Source organism: Grampus griseus (genome assembly GCF_964374135.1).
Source record: "Grampus griseus genome assembly, chromosome: 12".
Classification (NCBI taxonomy): domain Eukaryota; kingdom Metazoa; phylum Chordata; class Mammalia; order Artiodactyla; family Delphinidae; genus Grampus; species Grampus griseus.
In genome coordinates, this window is record NC_139006.1 from 24581211 (window position 1) to 24602983 (window position 21773).

The 21773-nt window shown below is 60.4% G+C and overlaps 3 protein-coding genes across 3 annotated transcripts in view; 2 read left to right on the plus strand and 1 right to left on the minus strand.

Annotated features, from left to right (window-relative positions):
• Positions 1-2548, plus strand: part of LOC309831010 (sodium/glucose cotransporter 1-like) — a gene marked incomplete at both ends in the record, with an annotated part of 62390 nt that extends 59842 nt beyond the window's left edge. The window contains 1 exon segment of the mRNA XM_082667941.1: positions 2253-2548. Within this exon segment, the coding sequence (XP_082524067.1) occupies positions 2253-2548 (296 nt within the window).
• A 4544-nt stretch (positions 2549-7092) lies between these two features.
• RSPH14 (radial spoke head 14 homolog) overlaps positions 7093-21773 on the minus strand; it is a gene marked incomplete at both ends in the record, with an annotated part of 60895 nt that continues 46214 nt past the window's right edge. Inside the window, 3 exons of the mRNA XM_082667972.1 lie at positions 7093-7331; positions 8758-8894; positions 9519-9744. Of these exons, the coding sequence (XP_082524098.1) occupies positions 7093-7331; positions 8758-8894; positions 9519-9744 (602 nt within the window). The remainder of the gene's footprint in view (positions 7332-8757; positions 8895-9518; positions 9745-21773) is intronic.
• The window catches only part of GNAZ (G protein subunit alpha z), a 41009-nt gene continuing 35170 nt past the window's right edge, over positions 15935-21773 (plus strand). The window contains exon 1 of the mRNA XM_082667971.1: positions 15935-16006. The gene's annotated coding sequence lies outside the window, so the exon portion shown is untranslated. The remainder of the gene's footprint in view (positions 16007-21773) is intronic.

Sequence of the window (21773 nt, forward strand, 5' to 3'; positions counted from 1 at the left end):
TTCCAGGCAGAGGCTCCGTCTTTCATTTTCCCAAAGATGCCTTGTGGGTGTTTGTCGAGGGTGAGATGCCTCTCGGCCATCCGTGTGGCCGTCCAGGCCAGAGAGATCCAGATGGGAGGCATCAGCAGGTGCCGGGGGAGGAGGGAAGGGCCCGTGAGGGGCAGAGAAACACAAGTGTCTGGTGATCTAGGAGCGTTTAAGCTGGGGTGGGAGGGATCCACCGAGCCACACAGATCGCATTGTGCCTCAGCAGGAGGGGAGGAGTCACTGGGGACAGGGGAGGGACAGCAGGTCACAGAGTCTCACACAGGGATTCAAACCCAGAGGGATTCTGGGAAGTGGGCGGGAGCCTCTGCAAGGAGGAGGGAGCAGCCCCACCCAAGAGGGCGCCGGGGGACACCGCCAAGGACAGCCGATTTCACTGGGGCAAGAAGAGAGAGTTCCGGGAGAGGCTCGGGCCTGGGGGCCCCAGAAGGCCCAGAGGAAAGCTCTCAGCAGATGGGGTCAGAGGCGGAGTGTGGGGGCCCCAGGGAGGGTGACCTGCACCTCCTGAGGCCCTGACGCAAACAGGGATAAAGGCCTAACGAGATTAGCGCTGAGTCTGGGGCAGAGAGTCTGGGGGGACTGTGAGTTTGGAGGAGGGAGGGAGGGAAGGCCTGCCTGGGGAGAGGCAATGTTCTGGGGCCCCCTCTCCACTCCTGCCAGGAACGTTCAGAGCCTAGAGGGGCCTGGGACCCTCTCCCGACACCTGTAGGGCAGGGGAGTGGCCTCTCCTGAGCCAGGCTGCCCCGCGCCCCTGGAGGGTACAGGGCTCCCAGGATTGCTCTCCCTCAGGGACAGAGGAACTGCCCGTTGGGGGCCACGTGTGCCGGGGGCTTGTTCTGGGGGCATCTCCCAGCTCCTCTTCTCCCTCGTCCACAATCGTGGGTGGATGCCATGATGACAGTGGCTCACACTTTTTGCCCATTTGGGATGTGCCAAGCACTGTGGAAAGTATGCCTATGTGTGACAGGTACAATTATCATCCCCATTTCAGAGATGGGGGGACTGAGGCACCAAACATTTAAGTAGTCGGCCCTGGACTCCAAAGATAACCAGGCAGTGGTGGAGCTGGGATTTGAACACAGGCAGTCTGACTCCAAAGCGTGTGCTCTTGGCCACTGTCCCATCTCCCGTCATACAGCTCTTGAGCTGTGTTTACATGATCAGTCGCCACTGATATACAGCAACCTTTTTGGGCCTGGCAGCTGCATGATGGTGTGCTGACCCAGACATCTGAGAGACCGAGAGACAGGACCAGCATGTGCCGCTCAGGACCTTTCAGCACCGCAGCAGGTATCTGCGTCTCTGGGGTTCTCTGGCGGCAGCACCCCCCCGTAACACAGGCCCCTCCGTCACTGGCTGACGGGTTCCGCCATCCCTGGTGCTGCCCCAGCCTCAGGACACACAGCTGGCGTGGTGGCTGCCCAAGGGAATGAGACATGGAACAGGTCACAGCGCACACTTCTCGGACTGAGGTGTGCTTGTCTTATCATCAAAGAGGGATCCGTTCCCAGACTGGCTGGGCTCACGTGTGTGCGGAGCTGGCCGTGGTGCTGACCCGCGCCTGAGCAGGCCTGGGAGCGGCCAGCGTGGACTGCACTACCAGACACCGGAGGGATATTTAAGCCCCGGAGTGAGACATTTCACTAATTTGGTCCAGAGCTGTGAATAGAAACTTGCCCATAATTCCTAGACTTCCCCCGTTCCTGGAGAAAACACCAGTGATTCCCCTTTCAAGGGCCCAGAGGGCCTTACTTTGGGCCAGGTTGTGAGACTGGTACCTACCTGGAGAAGACACGCCCCAAGGTTGCTGAGGAGAGCAGAGCAATTGGGGCTTTTTCCATCCTCAGAGGAGCAGCCACTTGCCCTAGACCTACAGAGCTGTGCTGGGCGTGTGCCAGAGACGGGAGGGGTGGGCCCTCCAGTGCCCAGCGGGGAGGGCCTGCCCCGTGCCGGCCGGGGTTCTGGGCCGGCTGAAGGCTCTGCCAGTGCAAGCAAGCATGGCCCAGGCCACACCCCAAGTCCCCCCTCCGTGTCTCTGAGGGCGGCGGGAGGTGTTCTGCAGCAGCGGCTGAGGACTGTTCTCCACATTAGAGCCAGTCTGTTGGGCTTCCTGCCGGCCTCACCACTGAGAGGTGAGCCCTAAAAAGACCCCCCTCCTGTGTGTGGCCTCTTAGCCTCCTGACCTGTGCCTGTTCCCTCTGTTCCAGACATATTTGAGGAGTTCAGAAGCTGCCTCTGGAAGGCCTGGGATGTGTTCTGCGGACTGGAGCCACTGCCAGGCCCCAGACTCGCCCCGGAAGAGGCAGTCATGCAGAAGATGGAGTGTGGTGACACGGAAGGGACACAGCACAGTGCCACTTCTGAAGGGACAGAGAAGCGTGACATGCTGGAAGGAACAAAGCTCCGAGACATGCCAGAGATATCCCACTGGAGAAAAGTGCCCAACGTCTGCGGGTTCCTCTTGGTATCGCTCACAGTGCTCTGCCACTTCTACTTCTCCTAGGCAGCCTGCGGGGACGTCTGGGGAACGGGCGAACCACCGCCTCTTGCAAATGCCCTCATCGTCGAGGGGAGGAAACATTTCCTACGGGGAGGCCCACGGACGTGGACCAAGGATCACACTGATGAAAACGCGCCCACAGCGTCAACGCTGCAGGCTGACGGGCGGCGAAGCCCACTGGTGAGGGCAGAGACCGAAGATGAGCACGTCTGTCCTCTTGTGTGATGAGTCATTCTCTCCAGATGGCTCCACTGCACAAACACTGGCTTTCACTTTAAATTTAATTTTGGCTTTTTATCTCTAGATATATTTGGGGGTTTTGCTTGTGTTTACTGTCACCATTTCCTTCCTATACCCACCTCTGTTTGCTGTGTTCTCTCCTCCTTTGTAAAGGTATGGCTGCTGGCAAAGATGCTCCTCCTCGCGCCAAGGGTCCCACCCACAAGGGGCTGTGCCTACTGCCGATGACCACACAGGCCAGCTGGCGCCAAGGCTGCCGCGGATGGAAACGCTGGCTCCTGCCTGGACCCGTGGTGGGGCTGAGGCGGTCTCTGCCTGAGGACCAGGCCTCCCTGTGGCTCAGCTCTGGCTGCACCCCTAAAGGGCAGGTGGAGAGGAAACTTCCCTCCTTGTTGAGCTCCTCCCAGTTCCTCCCAGTCTGCCTGCTACTGGGAGTTGGGCCCAGGGGCTGGATCCCCTTTAGCTGTCAAGTATAGACCACTCCTGGGCTGTGTCTCTGGGAGAGGCTCCCTAAGCCACCCCTTCCTCTTCCTTCTTCTTAGACCAAAATAAATGATTTGGGTCTTTAGAAAAAGTTTCAGATGCCTTGAAGTGATTTGGGGGAGGCCCACCCAACATTGCAAAAGTCACACTCTGAAGGTGCAGTCGGGACAGCCCCCCATCCCTCGTTTAGTCTTTCAGCTGACATTTTTGAGTGCCTGCTATGTGCCAGCACTGCTGGGAAGCAGTCATGGACAGAGCTCATGGTCTAGGGAAGTAGACAATGAAACACGAGCGGTGATGGCCAGCACCTCGTGTGGCCCGCTATTTCCCTGCCCAGGTTACCATCACGTTCAAGCCATGGAGCCACCCCATGTGGAAGGACCAGAATCAACCACATTTCACAGAGGAGGAGACTGAGCTCAGCCAGGGGACCGAGTAAATGGGCCCACTGTGCATGTGCACGTGGCAGGAGCACCCACAGGGAGGAGGCCTCCCGTGACTGAAGTAGGAGGTCAGCTAGCTGGATAACAGAGGGACAACATGTGGGAAGACAGGGTGAGGCAAGGGTGTGAGGAGGCCAGAGTGCAGAACTGTGGGAGATGGGGAGGCGGGGAGGGCAGGGTGGGCAGGGGCTGGACCTGCAGGCCTCAGGTGCTTTGGGATCCTGAGTCCCTGGGAACTTCAGCCAGGAAGGGATGGGATCAGATTTGCTGGCTGCTGCTGGAAGATGAAAGGGCGGCAGGAACACCCACCAGGAGGCTATTAGAGGAATCCAGGCAAGTTAGCAGCAAAAAAAGAAAAGACAAGGGAACAGCATCAAGAGAAGCCAGCAATTAGAAGTAACAGGACTCGAGTACTAGACTTCTGGAGGGAGGGCCCAGGGGTGACTCTCTGGCTTGAACATGTGGACAGAGGGTGTACCAATTCCAAAGACAGGCCACACTGGAAGAGAGCAGGTGCAGGAGAAAAGTGGAGCACCGTTTGGGACATGTGGAGTTTGAGTTGCATGAAGATACTTATTGCCGTCTTGACAATGTTAAGTCCTCTGCTTCATGAACATGGGATGTCCTTCCATTTATTTAGGTCTTCTAATTTCTTTCAACAGTGTTTTGTTTTCAGCACTCAAGTTTTGCACTTCTTTTGTTAAATTGATTCCTGGGTATTTTATTCTTTTTGATGCTACTGTAAATGAGGTGGGTTTTTTTCTAATTGAGTTATAGTTGATGTACAATATTATATAAGTTACAGGTGTACAACATAGTGATTCACAATTTTTAAAGGTCATACTCCATTTATAGTTATTTTAAAATATTGGTTATATTTCCTGTTGTACAATATATCCTTGTAGCTTATTTATTTTATACATAAGAGTTTCTACCTCTTAGCCCCCTATCCCTTTTCTTAATCGCATTTTCAGATTGTTCATTGCTTATGTACAGAAAATCCTGCAACTTTGCTGAACTCATTTATTAGTTCTAATATTTTTTAAGTGTCTTCCTTGGGATTTTTCATATATAAAATCATGTAGTGTGCAAGTAGAAATAGTGTACTTCTTTCTTTCCAACCTGGATGCCTTTTATTTCATTATCTTGCCTAAAACTGCCCTGGCTAGAACCTCCAGTACAATGTCAAGTAGAAGTAGTGAGCGCAGACATCCTTGTCTTATTCCTGATCTTAGAGGGAAAGCATCCAGTCTCCTCATCGTTGAGTATGATGTTAGCGGTGAGTTTTTGCAGATGTTATCATGTTGAGGAAATGCCGCTCTTTCCTATTTTGCTGAGAGTTTTTGATTCTGTTTTAGTTTGGTTTTTTTTATGAATGGGTGTTGGATTTTGTCAAGTGCTTTTTTTGCATCTATTAAGATGATCATGTGGTTTCTGTTCTTTCCTTACACGTTACATTGATTCATTTTCACGTGTTAAACCAACCTTGCATTCCTGGGATAAATTACAGTTGGTCATGGTGTATAATGATTTTCTCATGTGGTTGGATTTGGTTTGCTAATATTTGGTTGTGTTCTTGTGTCTATATTCATAGAGGTCAATAGTTTTCTTTCTTTATGAGGTCTTTGTCTGGTTTGGGTATCAGGGTAATACTGTCTTCATGGAATGAATTGGGAATTGTCCCCTCTTCTATTTTTTTAAATTAGTTTGTGAAGGACTGGTATTAATTTTTGCCTGGAGACATTTAAGGGTAAGTATTAAGTTGGATGGAAGGTCCAGAACACAGCAGAGAGGCTGGCGCTAGAGACTCAGACTGAGGGGAGAGAAGACAGTGGACCAGCCTAGCTAAGAAGTGAACCTGGTAGAGGAAGCCCAAATCAGGCAGATGAGATTGTGCAAGAGAGCAAACAGAGATGTCAGGTTAAGAAAGAGGGTTCTTTCTGCAGAGGAGACTAAAAGGGCACAACCAGGGCCCTGGGAGGAGCACCAAGACAGCCGCCACAGGAAGGGAGCACTGGCACCTGGGTTACTGCTCGGGCCAAGCACAAAGAGCACAGGAACTTGGCAGCAAGAAGTCCAGAGCCCTTCAAGGAGGTGGTAAGGGTGGAGCCAGCGTGCTATGGTTGAGGCAGGATGAGGAAGTGGAGACCCTCAAGCCCCTTTTTTCCTGAAGGAGGAAAGGTTTCCTCTTACAGGGCCTTTTTTGAGAATGAGATTTAACCTGAAACCCCAGCTGGGCCCGGCAGCAGGTCCCTCCCAGTACAAGAGGGGCTGCTTGGGCTAATCCTGGAATCCCAGGATGCAAGCGTCTCTGTGTTTCTGCTAGGAAAGTGAAGGCCCCAGGCACTGGAAGGACTACAAGAAGGCACTCAGCTGGGGATTCTAGCTCTGCAGGTAGCGTCTATTGTGGGAGGTTCTGTCCCTCAGGAAGTGTGGCTGCTGCTTGGTGATGTAACAAGGGAAACCTGGTGTGAGGCAGGGAGCCTCGGAAAGCTCATGGGGGAGATTAAAGCTTCGGCTCAGCCCAAACGAGGCCAGCCCTGAAGCTGAGCTGCTCCTACAGCTTCTCCAACAGAGGGCAGAACCCTGCCAGACCACCGGACAGGTTGGGTCGGGGAGATCAAGGAGTCCCCATGCCTCCTCCCCTCCAACCCCCCGCACCCCGCCCCCTGCCAGGGCTCTCCAGCCTCCTTAGCCAGTTTCACTGCGGGAGAAGCAAGGCCCGTGGAGGCACAGGTGGGAGCTCTCTGGAGGGAGGCCTGGCAGACAACAGGGGGAGGGCTGCGGGGGAGGCCAGCCTCAGGCCAGCCCGAGCTTACGAAGGTGACTTGGCTTTGGAGAACACAGCTGTTTGGGGGGAAGACCTTAAGGAGCTGCCCTGTTCTGAGCTCTCATCCCTGGGGTGGGGGTGGGGGCCTCTTACAACTCACCCTCCTCCAGCAAGTGCCCACTTGGGGTTGCACCTGTGAGCTTCCTTCCTGTCGCCCCACGTGGGGAGGGGGCAGACCTGGTGAGCAGGGCCACACCCAGCCACACCCCACGGGCCTATTCACTGAGCCTCCGGCTCAGGCAGTGCTGCCTGGACCAGCTGTTCCTTCCCCCACCCAGCTCCCTGCCCCCACCTTGTCCCTAGACGCTTGGCCCTGCTCTGTGCTTTCCCAGGGGACTCGACCACAGCAGACAGCAGGGATGCCTCGCATCCGGCCCTGGACCCTGGGTTCAGCCTGTGACCCTGTCCTTCTGGGCCAGGCATTTCCCCTTTGGCAGGAGAGAGGAGAGCCGTGACCTGCCCCAGAAACATCAGGTGCCATTCAGACCAAGATGAAGAGATTCAGCACATGTATTCAGGCATGGAGTCAGCAGGTGGGGCCGGTAAGAGGCTCAGGGTTTCCACTCAATGACTTTGACGGCGATCTGGGCTGCCCGCTGCACAGCCGCGCTGGTGTCCTCCTTGAGGGCCCGGAAGGTGGGCACGTGGGACTGCAGGATCTTGCGGCCCTCGGGGGCCTCGGCCAGCATGGTGAGGACCTTGATGGCATTGAGGCGCGCCTTGCTCAAGGGTGAGTGCAGTAGCTCCAGCAGCGGGCCGATGGCCTCCGTGTCCAGGGCCGCGTACTTCCCTACAGGGCACCAACGCCAGGCGTTCCTGGGGTTCCCTGCCCACCTTCCTCGCCCCCCAGCCCTCCCAACGCAGGCTCCACACCCTCCCTGCCCCCAGCCTGGGCCCTGCAAGCTCCCCAGCCGGCTTCTCCCCAACCACCAGGTACCTGTCCCGCAACCCAGTCCTCTCAAGGCAGCATGAGGGGTCTTTTGAAAATTAAAATCCAATCGAATGAGAAGGGGAGACGCCCCTCCTTAATCCTTACTTGCTGCCCACCCCCTCACCCGCTGAAATGCCACGCTGCCGCCCCCTGCCCCCTGCCCCCAACCCTCCTACACCGAGCACTCTGCTCTTTGCTGCCAGACCGTCCAGCCCCTTTTGCCCTGCTAGCTCCCCTCTCAGAGGATGCTCTGCCCCCGTACTGTGCCCACCGTCTCCCCCAGGTTACTCTTCACTCTGCCGCCCCTGCCAACCTCAGATAGCAGAGGCTGAGACGTCTGGGTCCCCATCGCCCAGCACAGAGCCTGGCCTGTGGCAGGGGCTCAGGGCTCCTCGGCTGGAGTGCTAGCTCAGGGAAGTGACCACATCTCCCCCAAATTCCCATGTTGTCCGGGCCCCGTGAGAGCCCCCCAGCCCTCCAAGCATTCCTACAGGAAGCCCAGGTAAGACACTGACTGCACTGAGGACGCCCAGGAGATCCACGCTCATGGGGAGCCCCACACTGGGGGTCGGCACCCTGACTGCACGATCAGTCAGAAGGGGGCTGTGGACTCTGGGAAGGCCCCAACCTCCCCCCCTGGTGCATCTCAGATTTCACCATCAGGACGAACTGGGGAGTGGCAAGGAGTCCCAGCTCTGGGGGGATCTGCAGACTGCTGATTGAGAATCAGAGGCCCAGGTAGTTAGTTCTCCATGGATCAGCAAGGAAGCTCAGAGCGTGGGGCTGGCACAGGCAAGGGAAGGTCAGACAGCTTTCAGAGGTCCTGCGGGGACCCTAGCCTCCAGGTGGGGAAACCAGCCCAGGCCCTTCCTACCGCCCAGGTCAGGTGACTGAGCATGGAAGCCTGGCTGCTGGGAGTCCGCATGGGGGAGGTAGCCTTACGCTCCTATGCGCCCCCTCCACACTGAGAAAAGTAACATTGATCAAGAAACACAGCAGAAGCAAGGGCTCCAGTTTTTGCTTAGACCTCAGCATAACGGACTCATGGGTGGCAAACGAATCAATCCCAGAATTTCGGCTCACAAGAGGCCTGGGTCAGATGCAAGAATTCCAAAACCAGGGAACAGAGGGAATAACAGGGAGGGGCCCCAGGTGGTGGGCCCTCTGTGGCCTGGAAGGAGAGGGCGGAGCCTGGGACCAGGGAGGGGCAGTACTCAGCTTGCTAGGGGGCTGCGGTGACCCCCCACCCCAAAGGCGCCGACACCCAGCCAGCAGGCAGCCTCACCTTTGGTGGTCACTGTGACGTACATGAGGGCCCCAGCTGCGCTGGCCTGCACCTCCTCTTCCTTGTCCTTCAGCAGGTGCACCAGGATGGGGATGATGTCGTGCTGCCACACCTGGTTCTTGCCCTCCAGGGGGATGCTGGGCCAGAGAGGGGGCAGCTGGGTGGCTGCACTTGGAGGAAGAGGGGGATAGGACCACCCCAGGGGGACACCAGGGGAAAGGACTTGTGTTGAGACCATCCCTGGTGGCCACGCCAGGGTGCAGAGGAGCACTGGTGTGAGGTGTGGGTCCCACCCCGACACTCAGATGACCTGGGAGCACGGCCTGGGGCCACAGAAGGCCAGACCCAGGAGCCAGCGGTGGTGAAATGAAGGGAGGTGGCCACAGCTAAAGCAGCTCTGAGGCTCTGTGACCCTCAGGCTCCAGGCCGGGATTTAGACTGTGATCACAGTGACACTGGGTCACTAGTGACTAGACGCCCGCAGCTCCACGTCCTGACCTTCCTCGGAGGAAGTCTAAGTGTGCAGATGGTACCTCCCGTGCTTGCCTTCCTCATGCGAGGGGGACAGCCCTCTCGTTTTTGCCGGGAGTGGGGGCTTCCTGGGACACAGGACTGTCAGGGCTAAACCCAGGCCTGGGCATGCAGGTGCCCCAGTGGCGGGCTCCTCTTCCCCCAGGACGCAAGCAGGTGAGGGGAAGCAGGGGCCTGGGGCGCCACTCCTGCGCTCCCCGCTCCGTCCCTTGTCCCCGCCCAGGCCTCACCTGACTGCGATTAGTGCTTGGGCTGCTTTGCTCCGGATGTTGCTGTTGGCGCTCAGGAGCTTCTCCTTCAGGAAGGGCACCACCCGGCTGGCCAGTGCCTCGGTGGCGTCCTCCATCAGGCAGGCGGCCAGCGTGTCCAGGAGGAGCTCCTGGATCCGTTCCTCCTCCGTCTGCAGCTTCCCCACCAGCGAGGGGATCAGGCTGCTGTTGACAATGCCCTTGGCCCCTGCAGGACAGGAAGGGGCGCTGAGGGTGGGCCAGTGGGCCACCCCCCACCTGTCACCTGTGCTGGGAGCTGGAGGGCTGGCAAGGGGGTGGTATTTGACAAGATAAATTGCAAATCCCCCCCTCGGGCTGCCAGGCAGGGGGCCCAAGCAGCCAGCATGTGGCCGTGGGTGACAAGCTGGGGTGAGAACCACGAGGACCCCCAAGGTCCAGCCTTTGGTCGCCTGTTACTGGGGGCACCAGCCTGAAACAGCGGCCTGAGAAGCAGAAGCCACCTCTGCAGGGCCCAGGCACACGGGGAGCCTCCCTCCCCCGCCAACCATGGTGCAGCAGAGAGAAGGATGGGGTACCCGTCAATCCCCTCCTTCCCATCTGAAACATCTCTGTGATGCTGGAGCCGCAGATCAGCCTGGCCAGCCGTGGGGACAGGAAGAAAGCTTGCAGTGGAGTCTGAGGTAGAAGATTTAGAGTGAACAGGCCGGCATCTTATGTAAAAAGAGCTGTAGCCCCAACCACAGTTAGTGGGCAATCCACAGAGTCCGGCCAAGGGGTCTAAAGGCGCCGGTGGCGCTCAGGGAGGGGGCTCCACATGGCACAGCTGGGAGAAAATGCAGCGAGCCACCCCCCTTCCACTGTCAACGGTTCTGCCTCACTCCTTCCAGCCTCTACTCCCACGTGGGGAGTCAGTACATGGCTGGCTGCCCAGAGGAGACCCCAGAGATGGCCCAGGCGGCAGCCCAAGGGTGCTCACAAGTGCCCAGAACTGCTGGCAGAGCGGCCGCCACAGAAAGAGAGTGGGCACCGGGGAGGGTGGCCCTTCCCTGCCGCTCTAGGTGTCACTACTGCCCGACAGCCCACCCTCTCCCCGGCCTCCCCAGCAGCCCAGGCTGCCCACCGTGAAGCCGTCCACAGCCCCCATGGAGGTGCCACCAGTGGACGCCTCTGTCTTCCGCCTTCCCAGCTCAACTGTCTAATTTACTCTAGAGAGACAAGTAAACAGGTTCATTAGCCTAAAGGTCTCTGAGTGCCAATTAGCACCAGGGATTTCTTTCTTTTTTTTTTTTTTTTTTTGTGGTACGCGGGCCTCTCACTGTCGTGGCCTCTCCCGTTGCAAAGCACAGGCTCCGGACGCGCAGGCTCAGAGGCCATGGCTCACAGGCCCAGCCGCTCCGCAGCATGTGGGATCCTCCCGGACCGGGGCACGAACCCGCGTCCCCTGCATCGGCAGGCGGACTCTCAACCACTGCGCCACCAGGGAAGCCCCAGGGATTTCCTCTTTGAAGACACCACCCAGCCTTCCACCCTCACTCCCCGAGGACATGAAATGGCAGGTGCCTGGGGCTAGGGGGTGGAGAGGCAGGGCAGCATGTCCAGAGGCTCCAGTGTCCCTGGCCAGCTTCTCACTGGGGTGTCGGGTGGAGCTGCTAGCTCTGTCCATTTGTTCTCAGGTGCTCACAACATAGGAAAAGCAGTTTCCTGCTGCTTCAAGAGTACTGGGCTTTTTAAGATTTAATATACACAGATTAAAAAAAAAAAAAAAGGCTAGTTGGACTCCTAAATGCATCCAGCTATGTGACCTTAGACAAGTTACTTACCCTCTCTGAACCTGGTTTCCTCATTATTAATACAAGCCCACCTGGAAGGGGGTTGTGCAGTACCAGTGGAGTAGGGGGTGGGAAAGTGCTCTGTGTAAGGGACTGTCACCATGTGCCCAGACACCCAAGCCTGGCACAGCGAGAGTCTCCCAAATGCCACCAACATTGAGTTCCAGCTGCAGGCAAGCCTGTGGTTGGGGGTGAGGGCTGAGGACCAGGATACAGAGATAAAAGCTGCACAGTCCCTGCCCTGCAGGAACACCTGTCAGTGGTCCCGAAGCCACCTCTCCTGGTGGCCTGAGGCCTCTCTCCCCTTCAGCCCTGCCCTCCGGCCGGGCCACCACCAGACAGCACATCTGGGCCTCCTGCTCTGGCTCCAGTTCTGGCTCAGGCACCGGCCCCCAGGCTACCTGCTTGCCCCCGCCACAGTCTCGCTCGGCCACGACCTGGACGGCCACTGTCCAGCTCACAGGGCAGAGGTGACAATTTGACCTTCCAAGAAGGACTGTGCTGACCGATGGAGGGATAATGTTCCTGACAGAGGGCCACCTGAGCAAAGGCAGGGGGTGAGGGATTTGTGCATTGTCAGTCAGGGCTCGATGGTGGCCTCACTTGCACCCGGGTCTGGGCTTCCCGGGAAAGCCCAGGGAAGGGTGCTGCTGTGGGAGCGACAGGATGGGCACAGGCTGGGGGGAGGGCAGAGGGAGGGAGTCAAGGCCGGAAGCTGGAGGTGATCACCTCCACTGCTCCCCCGATTGCTGAGGAAACCAAAGCCCAGAGGGGCAACTCTAGTGCCCAAGGTCACACAGCAGATGGGGAGAGGCCAGGCCTTCAGCCGCCCGGGTTTTTGTTTCCCAGGCATTCGTCCTGGGCCTCTGCTCCTAGAAATGCTGAGCACCGGGACCCAGTTCATTTTGAGACAGAGGGAGATTAAAAATAAAACGCGTGCCGGGTGTGCCTCTCTGCTCGTTCACTTTGCTTCTTTTCAGCTAAAAGGAGAGTCGCAGGCCTGGCTATTTATAATTAACCCAGATCTGCAAAGCCTTGTTCTAGTTGGGGTGGGGTGGTGCACAGACCCCCAAAAAGAAACAAATCAGAGAAACCCACCAGGTCCCCAACAGCCTAGATCCGGCTGGCAGGGTTGGGGTGAGCAGGACAGGTGGGGCATGGAGAAGAGCCGGCCAGGAGGGGGCACCCTCGGGCAGTGGGGAGACCAGTGGGAGAGTCTCCGGGGACCGGTCATTACTGCCTGGGTTGACACATGTAGATGAGGAATTCCAGGTCCTAGGGGCTCTGGATGTGCAGGAAGGGAGGCCTGGGGGAGCCGGGCCTTTTGGGGCAGAGGGGCAACGGTAGGAGGCTCGAGTGTGCTCGGGGAGGGCCCAGACTGGCATGGCTACTGGGCCAGGATGGGCTGGTTGATGGGCCACAAAGCTCAGCTGGGATTGAGGGTCACTATGGCCCTGGAGTGGAACCCCTGGGGTTGAGGTTTGGCCACTTCCTGGGGGCCACCTCAAAGGGCCCCTTGTCGGCCAGCTCTCCCTGCTGGTTGGTGAGGTGCTGGGTGGGCTCAATCACCAGAGCCCCCTTCCCCTTTCTTCCTCGGAGCCGAGCTGTGGTCTCCCGGTCCCGTTCTCCTGGCAAGTGAGGACTCAGCCCCGGGAGCACACATCCGCGCCTGGCGCCCGGGCCCCACCGTGCCTTATCTCAACCCGCCCACCCAGCTTTAGCCTCTGTGTCCCCCACTGACCCCACCCACCCTCGTGCCTGCCTTTGCTCGTGGGGAACCCTTGCTGTCCTCAGCTTACTCGGCCCCTCAGTAGCACGTGACATGCTGACCATGTTTTCCTCCCAAGATACTCCCCCCGTGGCCCTGGGACCTCAGCTCCCCGCTTCCACCTCTCCGGCTGCTCCTCCATGTGCTTAGCAAGCACCCCCCCCTCCCTCCAGCATCCCGCACAACGTGGTCCTCGGCCCCCACCATCCCCCCTTTCCCCTCCACCAGGGGCAGCTCCTCTCAGGCTGCAGACACCACACGGCCATCCACTGACGCCAGGTTGCCCGGCCAACCCCCGGCCTAGGCTGAACTCAGCCTCATGGACTGACTTCTCCGCTTTCTTATTTTCTCTGGGCTGTCTAGCTGACATTTTTACTTGATTCTGCATTTAGAACGACGCACCCTGTGGGACCGGGCCTACCGTAAATAAACATGAAACAAAAACTTGCCATCCTCCTTCTCGAATTTAAAAAGCTAATCTTCAAACTCTCCAGTAGTTCTTAGGCCGACGCCCCAATCCTACACAAGGGCCACCAGCCCGCAGCGACTGTTCCCTGCCTCACCCCAGCCTGGCCTTGTGGCATCCTCACGGCTCTGGCCGCACTGGTCCTCTGGGTTCATCCAGGCCTCACACTCCTTCTTGCACAGCGTCTTCCCCACCGTGGAACGTGCTTCCTCCCGCCCCAGGTCATGGGCCACCTCCATCCTGCTCCTCCTGCCACAGAGCCCTGATGGGTCTCCCCCTCCAGGCTTCGCACAACCATCACGGGGGTACTATCGTGCAGAGGTTCTAGCAGGCAGGCTTGGGTCTGTCTAAATGCTAGGACTGTGCCAAGCGCAGAGGAGGTCATCAGTAAATGCTTGCTGGTTGAAGGCTTACAATCCCTGCTTGACCCTGGGGGAGCTCTCACTTCCAGGGTCAGGGGAGGGGGCAGCAGCCAGCCCCGTTGGGCCCCTCCGTGGGCTAGCCCCTCATCTCACACCCAGACTGCTGTGCGGGGTCTTCCCATGCTTGCAGCTAGGTTTGCCCCTGCAAACAGCTCACTTCTGACCCCTGGTCCCCCAGTTGCCCTCACCATCTCTGAACATGTGTCAACATGTATCTCCTGTCGGAATCACCCTCTAGGGACCATCTATTGTTATATTTGTCTCCTTTTGATAGAAGAGGGAACTGAGGCTCATCCAGGTGAAATAACTCACCCCCAGGGCAGGGCCTGTGCCTGTTTCCTTCCTGCTACCACGGCCATTGGCCTCTGAGTGGACCTCTGGGCAGAGGCCCAGCCTGACCCAGCCTGGCGGTGTGGAGGACACGCACACAAAGCAGCCCCCGGAAGTCGGCCACTTTCCACTGGGCCTCAGGGGCCACCCCGAGCCAGCATGTGCCAGGCCTAGTCTAGGTCCGCCTCAAGATGCCCATCACCAACATCTGTCCTGTCTCTGACCATTTAGGCAGCACCTTCACAGGTGGGCAACCTCGCTGGGGGATGTAGTGCAATGGTCTCCATTTCACAGCAGAGGAAACACTCTCAGAGAGGTTAGCGGATGACATTGAGATGCCACAGTGTCCAGCTGGCAGAGGTGGTCCCTGCCTTCTGACCACAGGCCTGGCCCTATCTCCCTCTGCCAACGGTCCGTTCCAGTGCTTCTGCCCACCAGTGGGGTGATCCTAGTAGTAGGACCATGGAGGTGTAGGGTGATAGGGAAGTGTTAGCGGGGAGCATCTGCATTTACCTGGATGCTCTGGGGTGCACAGAGCTTCAGGTTACAGTGATGGAAAGGACAGAGTGGCACTAATGTCTTGGTTCTGGCCTGAGTCTTTAACGCACAGGAGTGAGGGGCTCCCGGTTCTGAGGCCCACAGATTGGCTCCCCCTGAAATTGAAAGCAGAAGTTGGCAGGCACCCTTTGGTGCATTTTGCTGAGTACCAATGCCTTCTGTGAGCTTCCCAAAGGCGCCCATGGGACCCTAGCCTCAACTGAGCTGGCTCCCTCCCGCCTCTCTGGTCTGGGGGACCGCTCCTGGGCCCCCCTCCTGTCCTCCCTTCTAAGGCAACCTTCCGGGGCCAGGATTGCCAGGGACCCTGAAGAGCCCTTACCCGCTGCAGGCACAAGCAGCAAAGATGACTAATGCCCCCTCCCATCGCTGCAAAACGTCACCGGCGTAAACCTTTAGGATTTGTACAGCCCTTTCACACGTCCTAGCCTACTGTCGCGACAACTCAGGGAAGCAGGTGCCACTAGCCCCACTTTGCAAACAGGCTCTTTAGAGGTCAGTCCGTTGTCCAAGGTCGCGGAGCTCAGAAAGGGCAGACAGGGTTCGAATTTGGGCCGGGAAGACGGGCGGGGCCGGGGCCATTCACTGCTCTCCGGCTCGGCGTCCCGGGGGGTGGGCGCCCGGCCTCGGCTCAGCGGGATCGCAGGGACCCCGTGGCCGGCGGCGGTGGCAGCTGCTGCCGGACCGCGGCACGCGCGGAGCCGCGGCCCCGCCCCTTCCCATCGTCATTGGTCCGCGGGCGCGTCCGTCAGCCTCTCGCACCCAATGGGCGGCGGGCCGGCGCTCTTGGCGGGGCTGTGGCGCCCTGAGCGTGGACCCCGGCGGACGCGCAGCTCCCCGCCCGCGGTTGGCCCGGCAACGCGCTGCGCTCGCGGCTCCGCCCCCTGCCGGCGGCGCGGCGCGGGGCGGGCGGACCCGCGGGCGGCGGCGCGGGCGGCGCGGGAGAGCGGGCGGAGGGAGCCAGGCCGGCGGAGCGTGTGCGCCGCCCGCGGCCTGGTCACGTCCCCGCGCGGGCGCCGCCGCCCGCGTCGTGCGGAACGAGGGCGCCCCGGCCCGCGCTCGCCGCCCCGCCCGCGCCGCCGGAGCAGTTCGGCCACGCACCGCGCCGCGGCCCGGAGGTGAGTGAGCGGCCCCGCGGCCGGGGCGCGCGGCGGACCTGGGGACGGGGGGCGCGGCCGGGATCCCACCCGCCCGCACCGAACCCCGCCCGGGCCTTTGTGCCGGGGCCCGCCCGGGCGGGGGGCGCCGGGCGCGACGGCCGGGATGCGGGCCAGGTGGGGGCGGCGCGGCGGGTGTGCCCGCGCGATGGGCAGGGGCGCCGCGGGTAGGCAGGTGCTGGGAGGGGCGCCCGGGCCCAGGAGGGCTGACAGGGGCCCAGGGCAGCTGCTGGTGCGGAGCCAGGCCGGCGACCTGCGGGAGAGGCGCCCGGCGGGGTCTCCCGGGGGACGGCGGGAGCGCCGGCTCGTGGCCTGGGCTGAAACGGAGGCGAGGGCCCCGGAGGCCTGGGCCCGGGGACGCACGGCTCGCCGTTTTCGGTCACCGCTCTTGCAGCGAGCAGGTTCCTCGGGGGCATTTAGAGCGAGAGGCGAGTATCGACCCGCTGCGATTGTGATAGGTTCCCGGCTCGATATTTTTTCCCTTAAAAGGCGGTGGGGGCTTGGGGTTGGGGGGGTGAGGGCCTCGGGCCGGGGCTCAGCGTCCTGCCGGGGACCCGAGGGGCTCTGGCTTCAGGGCGGCGCTGAGTCTCTCTGGGCGTTGGTGGCAGGATTCTGCTGAGGTCGAGAATTGAGGTTCTCTGTGACCAGAGAAGAGGATGGGAAGGCGGCGCCCAGGCCGGGGAGTCCGTGTCTGGGGATGGAGGGACCCGTCTGGGGGGAAATCTGCTGGTCTGGGGAGGCAGCTGTCCCCTGACCGCCCCTTTCTGCCCAAGTGATCTCCCTGCCCTGGGGATCGAGTCCCTCTGCCTTCTGCTCAGTCTGGAAAAGGCTCCTTGGCCAAATTCAATTAAGCAAATGTTTACTGAGCAGTTGCTCCCCCCGGGGCCTGGTGCTGGGGTGGGAGTGAACTGGCCCTGCCCTCCTGGGACTGACTCACCGCCCCCAGGGGGAGAAGCATCTCTGCTCAGAGAACCCAGCCCTGAAGGTGGGTGTTGGGGCCCCAAGTGGGGCCGGGGTCAGACGGGCCTGTGGGCAAAGTGACATTTGAACTGGAGCTTGAAGGACACGGTCACAGTTGGGGTGGGCATTGCGGGCAGAGGGGAGAACGGGGACGGAGACACAGAGAGGGCGCTCAGGCAGTCCAGTCTGGCAGGAGCACAGGAGGTCAGGCGGGAAAGGGCGGAGGCTGCCCAGGGCTGGGGCCGCTGGGGGAAATGGATGACCCTGGCGCCTGCTTCAGTGGTGGCCGCAGTCTCCTCACCTGTGCAAAGAGCGGCTCCATGACCCAGAACCGAGTGGGCCTGGAGAAGAGCTGGGAAGACCCCGAGGGCTGCTCGCAGCATAGGACCACCCTTCCAGGCAGGGCCAGGGTCCTGGGTAACCAACCCCTGGCCTCCTTCCTGGCCAGCATGGAGGATGATGTTGAGCTGGTGGCTCTGTCCCTTTGGGGCGTGGACGTTCGTGAGCAGTAACCGTGGAGACGTGGGAGTCTCCGTGCAGCGGCTGATGGCGAGGGAGGGCCTAGCCATGCCCGGATGCAGTGGTGCGCCTTCAGCATTCCCCGTGCTTCAGGGTCGATGGACAAGACGCTGGCATTTGGCTTAAAGCTCTTGTGTGTTGTACCAGACGCTAATTTTCTGAGATGGGAGGTGAATAAAACAGTCCCTCCCCCTCGGAAGGCTGGTGTTACCTTCTGCTGTAGATCTGCTCGCTTGCCCGCTGCCGAGGAGGTTTTTCCCTCTGAAGGGGCTGTTTGTCACTCATCTGTGTAGCGTGCCCCCTCCCTGACCCACCCCCAGCCACACACTGGCTTCTGGCCGAGGCCCAGCTTGCTGCAAGGAGAGCAGGGCCCCTGCCTGCCCTCTTGAGGGTGCGTGCTCAGCACGATGGAGCTGCCTTGCTCCATGCTGTCGCCCGGCCCCTTTCTGGGGGCCTGCCATAAGACTCCAGATTTGGGACACGGGGAATGAATTCCCCGTTCTGTCCCCAGCTCCTCAGCTCTTCTGTTTCCTGGAGTCCCAGGAGGAGAAGCACCCTGACTGGCTCTCAGGAGCTTCTAGGGCAATTCCAGGAACTTCTGGGTAAGCAGGAGAACTTGACAAGGCTGCCCAGGGCCCCTGCAGGGAGGCCGGTGGATGCAGGGGCGAACGGCAGGGAAGGCTGGCCTCCCACTCAGGGTGTGGCCCCAGTGGCCTCAGCCCAGCCGCGTGGCTGTCTCGTGTGCACATGCGATGACCAAGTGCCGCACTTTCCCCGCTGGTCGTGAGGACACGGCAGCCCTAACTGCCCTGTGCTGGCCCTCTGGAGACCCAAAATTCTGTGCGGCTGTAGGGTATTCTCCCTACTGCCGACCATAGCTGGGCTTGCAGGAACCCTGGAGGAGGCAGATTAGCACACTGCACCCTCAGGAAGGAAACCCGGGCTAACTGAGCCCCAGGGGCAGTCCTGTGGGCTGGCAGGGCAGAGGGCACAGGGAAGTGGACAGAAGCATCAGGGCAGACGCTGAGAGTCAGCCCAGGTAGGAGCCCAGAGCGGTGGCCTGACAGCTGTGCAGACTCGGGGGCGGTGGAGGCGGGGAGTCCCAGTGGAGGCGGCGGAAGACCTGGGTCAGGCCTGGCCCTGCTTCCCCCCCGGCCCCCCGCCCAGCCCCATCCTCTATGAGCCTCCTCATCCTCACCACAAACAGAGCCAAGAGTGCCCTGCCCATCCCCGCATGGTCCTCCCCACATCCACGCTGGCAGGGGAGGCGCCTCCCAGGAGCGAACTGACAGGGACTAACTCACAGGGACCATCTGGATCCCTGGGCTCGCGGGGGAGCCAAGGGAACGGAACCTCACCCGTTCGCTCGGCTCAGCCGTTCGTTCCTTCGGCTGGTCTTTACCAGCACTTGCAAGGGCTAGGGCCGTGCCCGGCACAGGGACACGACAGGGGGCAGGGCACACAGCACCCACTCCTGTGGCGCTCCGTGAGACCCGGAAGGCTGACAAACACCCGAGTAGCTGAATGCCAGGCAGGACAAAGGCCGTGAAGAGCCTAAAGCAGAAGGGGGTGGGGGTCCTGTGTGGAGGGGCCGTTGGCGCGGCACCGTGGAGAGGCCATGGGTGAGTTGTGAGACCAATGGAAGAGCACCAGGAGGGAGGATGGCAGGTGCAAAGGCCCTGAGGCCAATGCACCTCTGCAGCTGGAGGTCACCCTGCCCCCCAAGGTCAGGTGGCTGGAGCCCGGGATGGGGGGGGCAGGGTTGTGGAGCAGGTCAGGTAGGATTATGCTTTTAAAAGACCCGTCTGGCAGATGGCATGGGGGCCGCTACAGCATTCAGGATGAGGGGCTGCTGGCCCACTGGGGTGGGAGCAGGAGTGGTACTGAGAAGTGGTTGGATGCAGGATTTAGCTTAACAAGGACCTGCTGATGGAGAAGAGGAAAGGACCGCTCTGGAAGGACAGAGTTGGCCTTGGCGAGGAGGAAGACACAGACGCATCGCGAGAGGTGGGGAATTGGGAGTTGGGTTAGACCCAGGTGGACATGGGCATACGTGGCAGTCAGAGGGGAGAATCAGGCTGGAGCTGGAGACCTGGAGTCCCCCCACCAAGAGTTGGGGGGCAGGGGCCAGCAAGGTCACTCAGGGATCGAGGACAGGTGGGGCCAGAAGGGGCAGAGCCAGGCCTCGGGCCCCACGGCTCAGAGCTGAGCTGAGATTCCAGGGGCCGCACAGGAGGGTGTTCCTGGGAGGGTGGGTCCCCTGCAGTAGGCCTGGGGTGCATGGGGGCTAAGCAACATGGGCAGGACTGGCTACACAGTTTGGGGGTCCCTTGTTAAAAATGATTAAGCATTTCAGGACAGTGACAGCAGAGTGTCAGGCTGGGCATGGCGCGCATGTGCACGCCCGGGAAGGCCAGTTGTGGTGGTCGTGGTGGCTGCCAGGACGGTGCCCCGGGCTGGCGTCCACTTTGCCCTTCACCTGCCTCCCATGGGCAGGTGGGCTGTGTCAGGCACTTGGGGCCACGGGGGCTGCACCCTGGCCTCTGTGAGCGGCGCTTCTCCCCCTCTGTCCGTGGACCCCTGGCCTCCATCCCTCGGGCAGGAGACACAGCCAGCTGGTAGAGGACTGGGCAGCCTGTTGGCAGGAGCGGGTGCATGTGGCGGGTGGCCTCACACACAATGGCTTCCTTGAGTTCGTCTCTTTTCCGAAGGAACCTGCTACATCACAGAGTTTTGAGTTATTTGCTTCTAAATTAAGGTATAACTCTCTTTTAGAGATGTCCCCGGAGAATCCATCAGAAAGTGCTAAGGAGTGAGGCTGTTAAAATCCGCGGTGCCGTGCTGGGGGTGGGGTAGGGGAAGTGGTTGCAGACTCTCGAGACCAGCGCACCCTCCAGCAGCTACTGACCAGCACGCACCCTCCCCAGGCTCCCCCCGCCCCCGCCTCTACTGGCCATGCGGCAGCAGTCAGAGCCCAGCTGCAGAAGGAGCCCCTGCCTCGCCGAGCCCCCTGCCCTGGGAGTGGTGGCAGTCAGGTCGTGGCGTTGGGTGGAGGGGAGCGGCCGCATGTGTCGTGTCCCCCAGAGCCCCCGGGCAGGCGCTTGGGGAGGGCAGCGACGCTCACTTTCTCCTCTCACAGCCAGTTCCGCCAAGAAGGGGCCTGTTTTTACTTCGGTTTTCTCCTCTCGGTGGAGGAGGCTCGGACCCGGGGAGGTGGGGTGGCTCCTGCGTGGGCACCGGCCGCCCGGGCCCCGGGTGGGTGTCCAGGGACCCTGAGGGCTTCTCAGCAGCCCGAGCGGCCCCCACTTCCTGCAGGCAGCCTGCCTCCGTCCACCCCGGGGTCCCCAGGGGTCCAGGAGGGCTGACTGGTGGGGCTGCTGTGCTGGAGGCCGGTGTGGCGCTGGGGCCAGTGCTAAGGTTCTGGCCGTGGCCTGGTCCTTTCCACTGGGAGGACTAGATCATCACAGCTGCTCTTTCTTCTCACCAGCGGCTCTCAGGCAGGGTCCACACACAACTTGGGGTGTCCAGGAGGAGGCTCTCAGGCCTCCTAATTCTGTTTTCCCGTTGGGGGCCTCTGTCCAGAACAGCACCTGTGTCCACACCCGCACAGATCCTGTGCCCCTTCCTACACGTACCCCAGTGTAACCGCTGCCTGTTTTCTTTGTCTGTGCTTATTCTCCGTCTCTCTCCTGGACCTGAACATAAGCTCTGCGAGGTCAAGACCTTCGTCTGCTGTTCATCACTGAGAATCTGGCCCCCAGAGCCCGGCCTAGCACTCAGCAGGGAGCCAGGAAACGGCTGTCAAAGGGGGCCACGAACGTGGCAGATGAGCAGGCCTTCTGGTGGCTGCAGCCTTCACGTTGGAGAACTGTGGCTCCAGCCCAGTCCTCTGCCCCCGCAAGGTGTGCCTGCCGGTGGACAAACACAAACCACGCGCAGGTGGACAACCACTGGCCGGGTGCCCGTCGGGCCCGACCGGTTCACTCACGAGCCAGAGGCAGGCAGGCTGCCCAGCTTCTCACGCTGCCCGGGTCTCCCACCGGGGGTCAGACGCCTCCGGCTGACAGTGGTCCCTCAGTGACGCCGTGTGACTCGGTGAGGCCTAGTCAGTCTGGGAGATTTGCGGTCATGACATTTAGAGTCGCGTCCATGGGAAAGTGTCCTCGGAAGGCGAGGGGAGATCCTGGTGGTGGGAAAGGACCATGGCGCCCACAGTGACCACATGATGACCAAGTGGGCTTTCCAGACA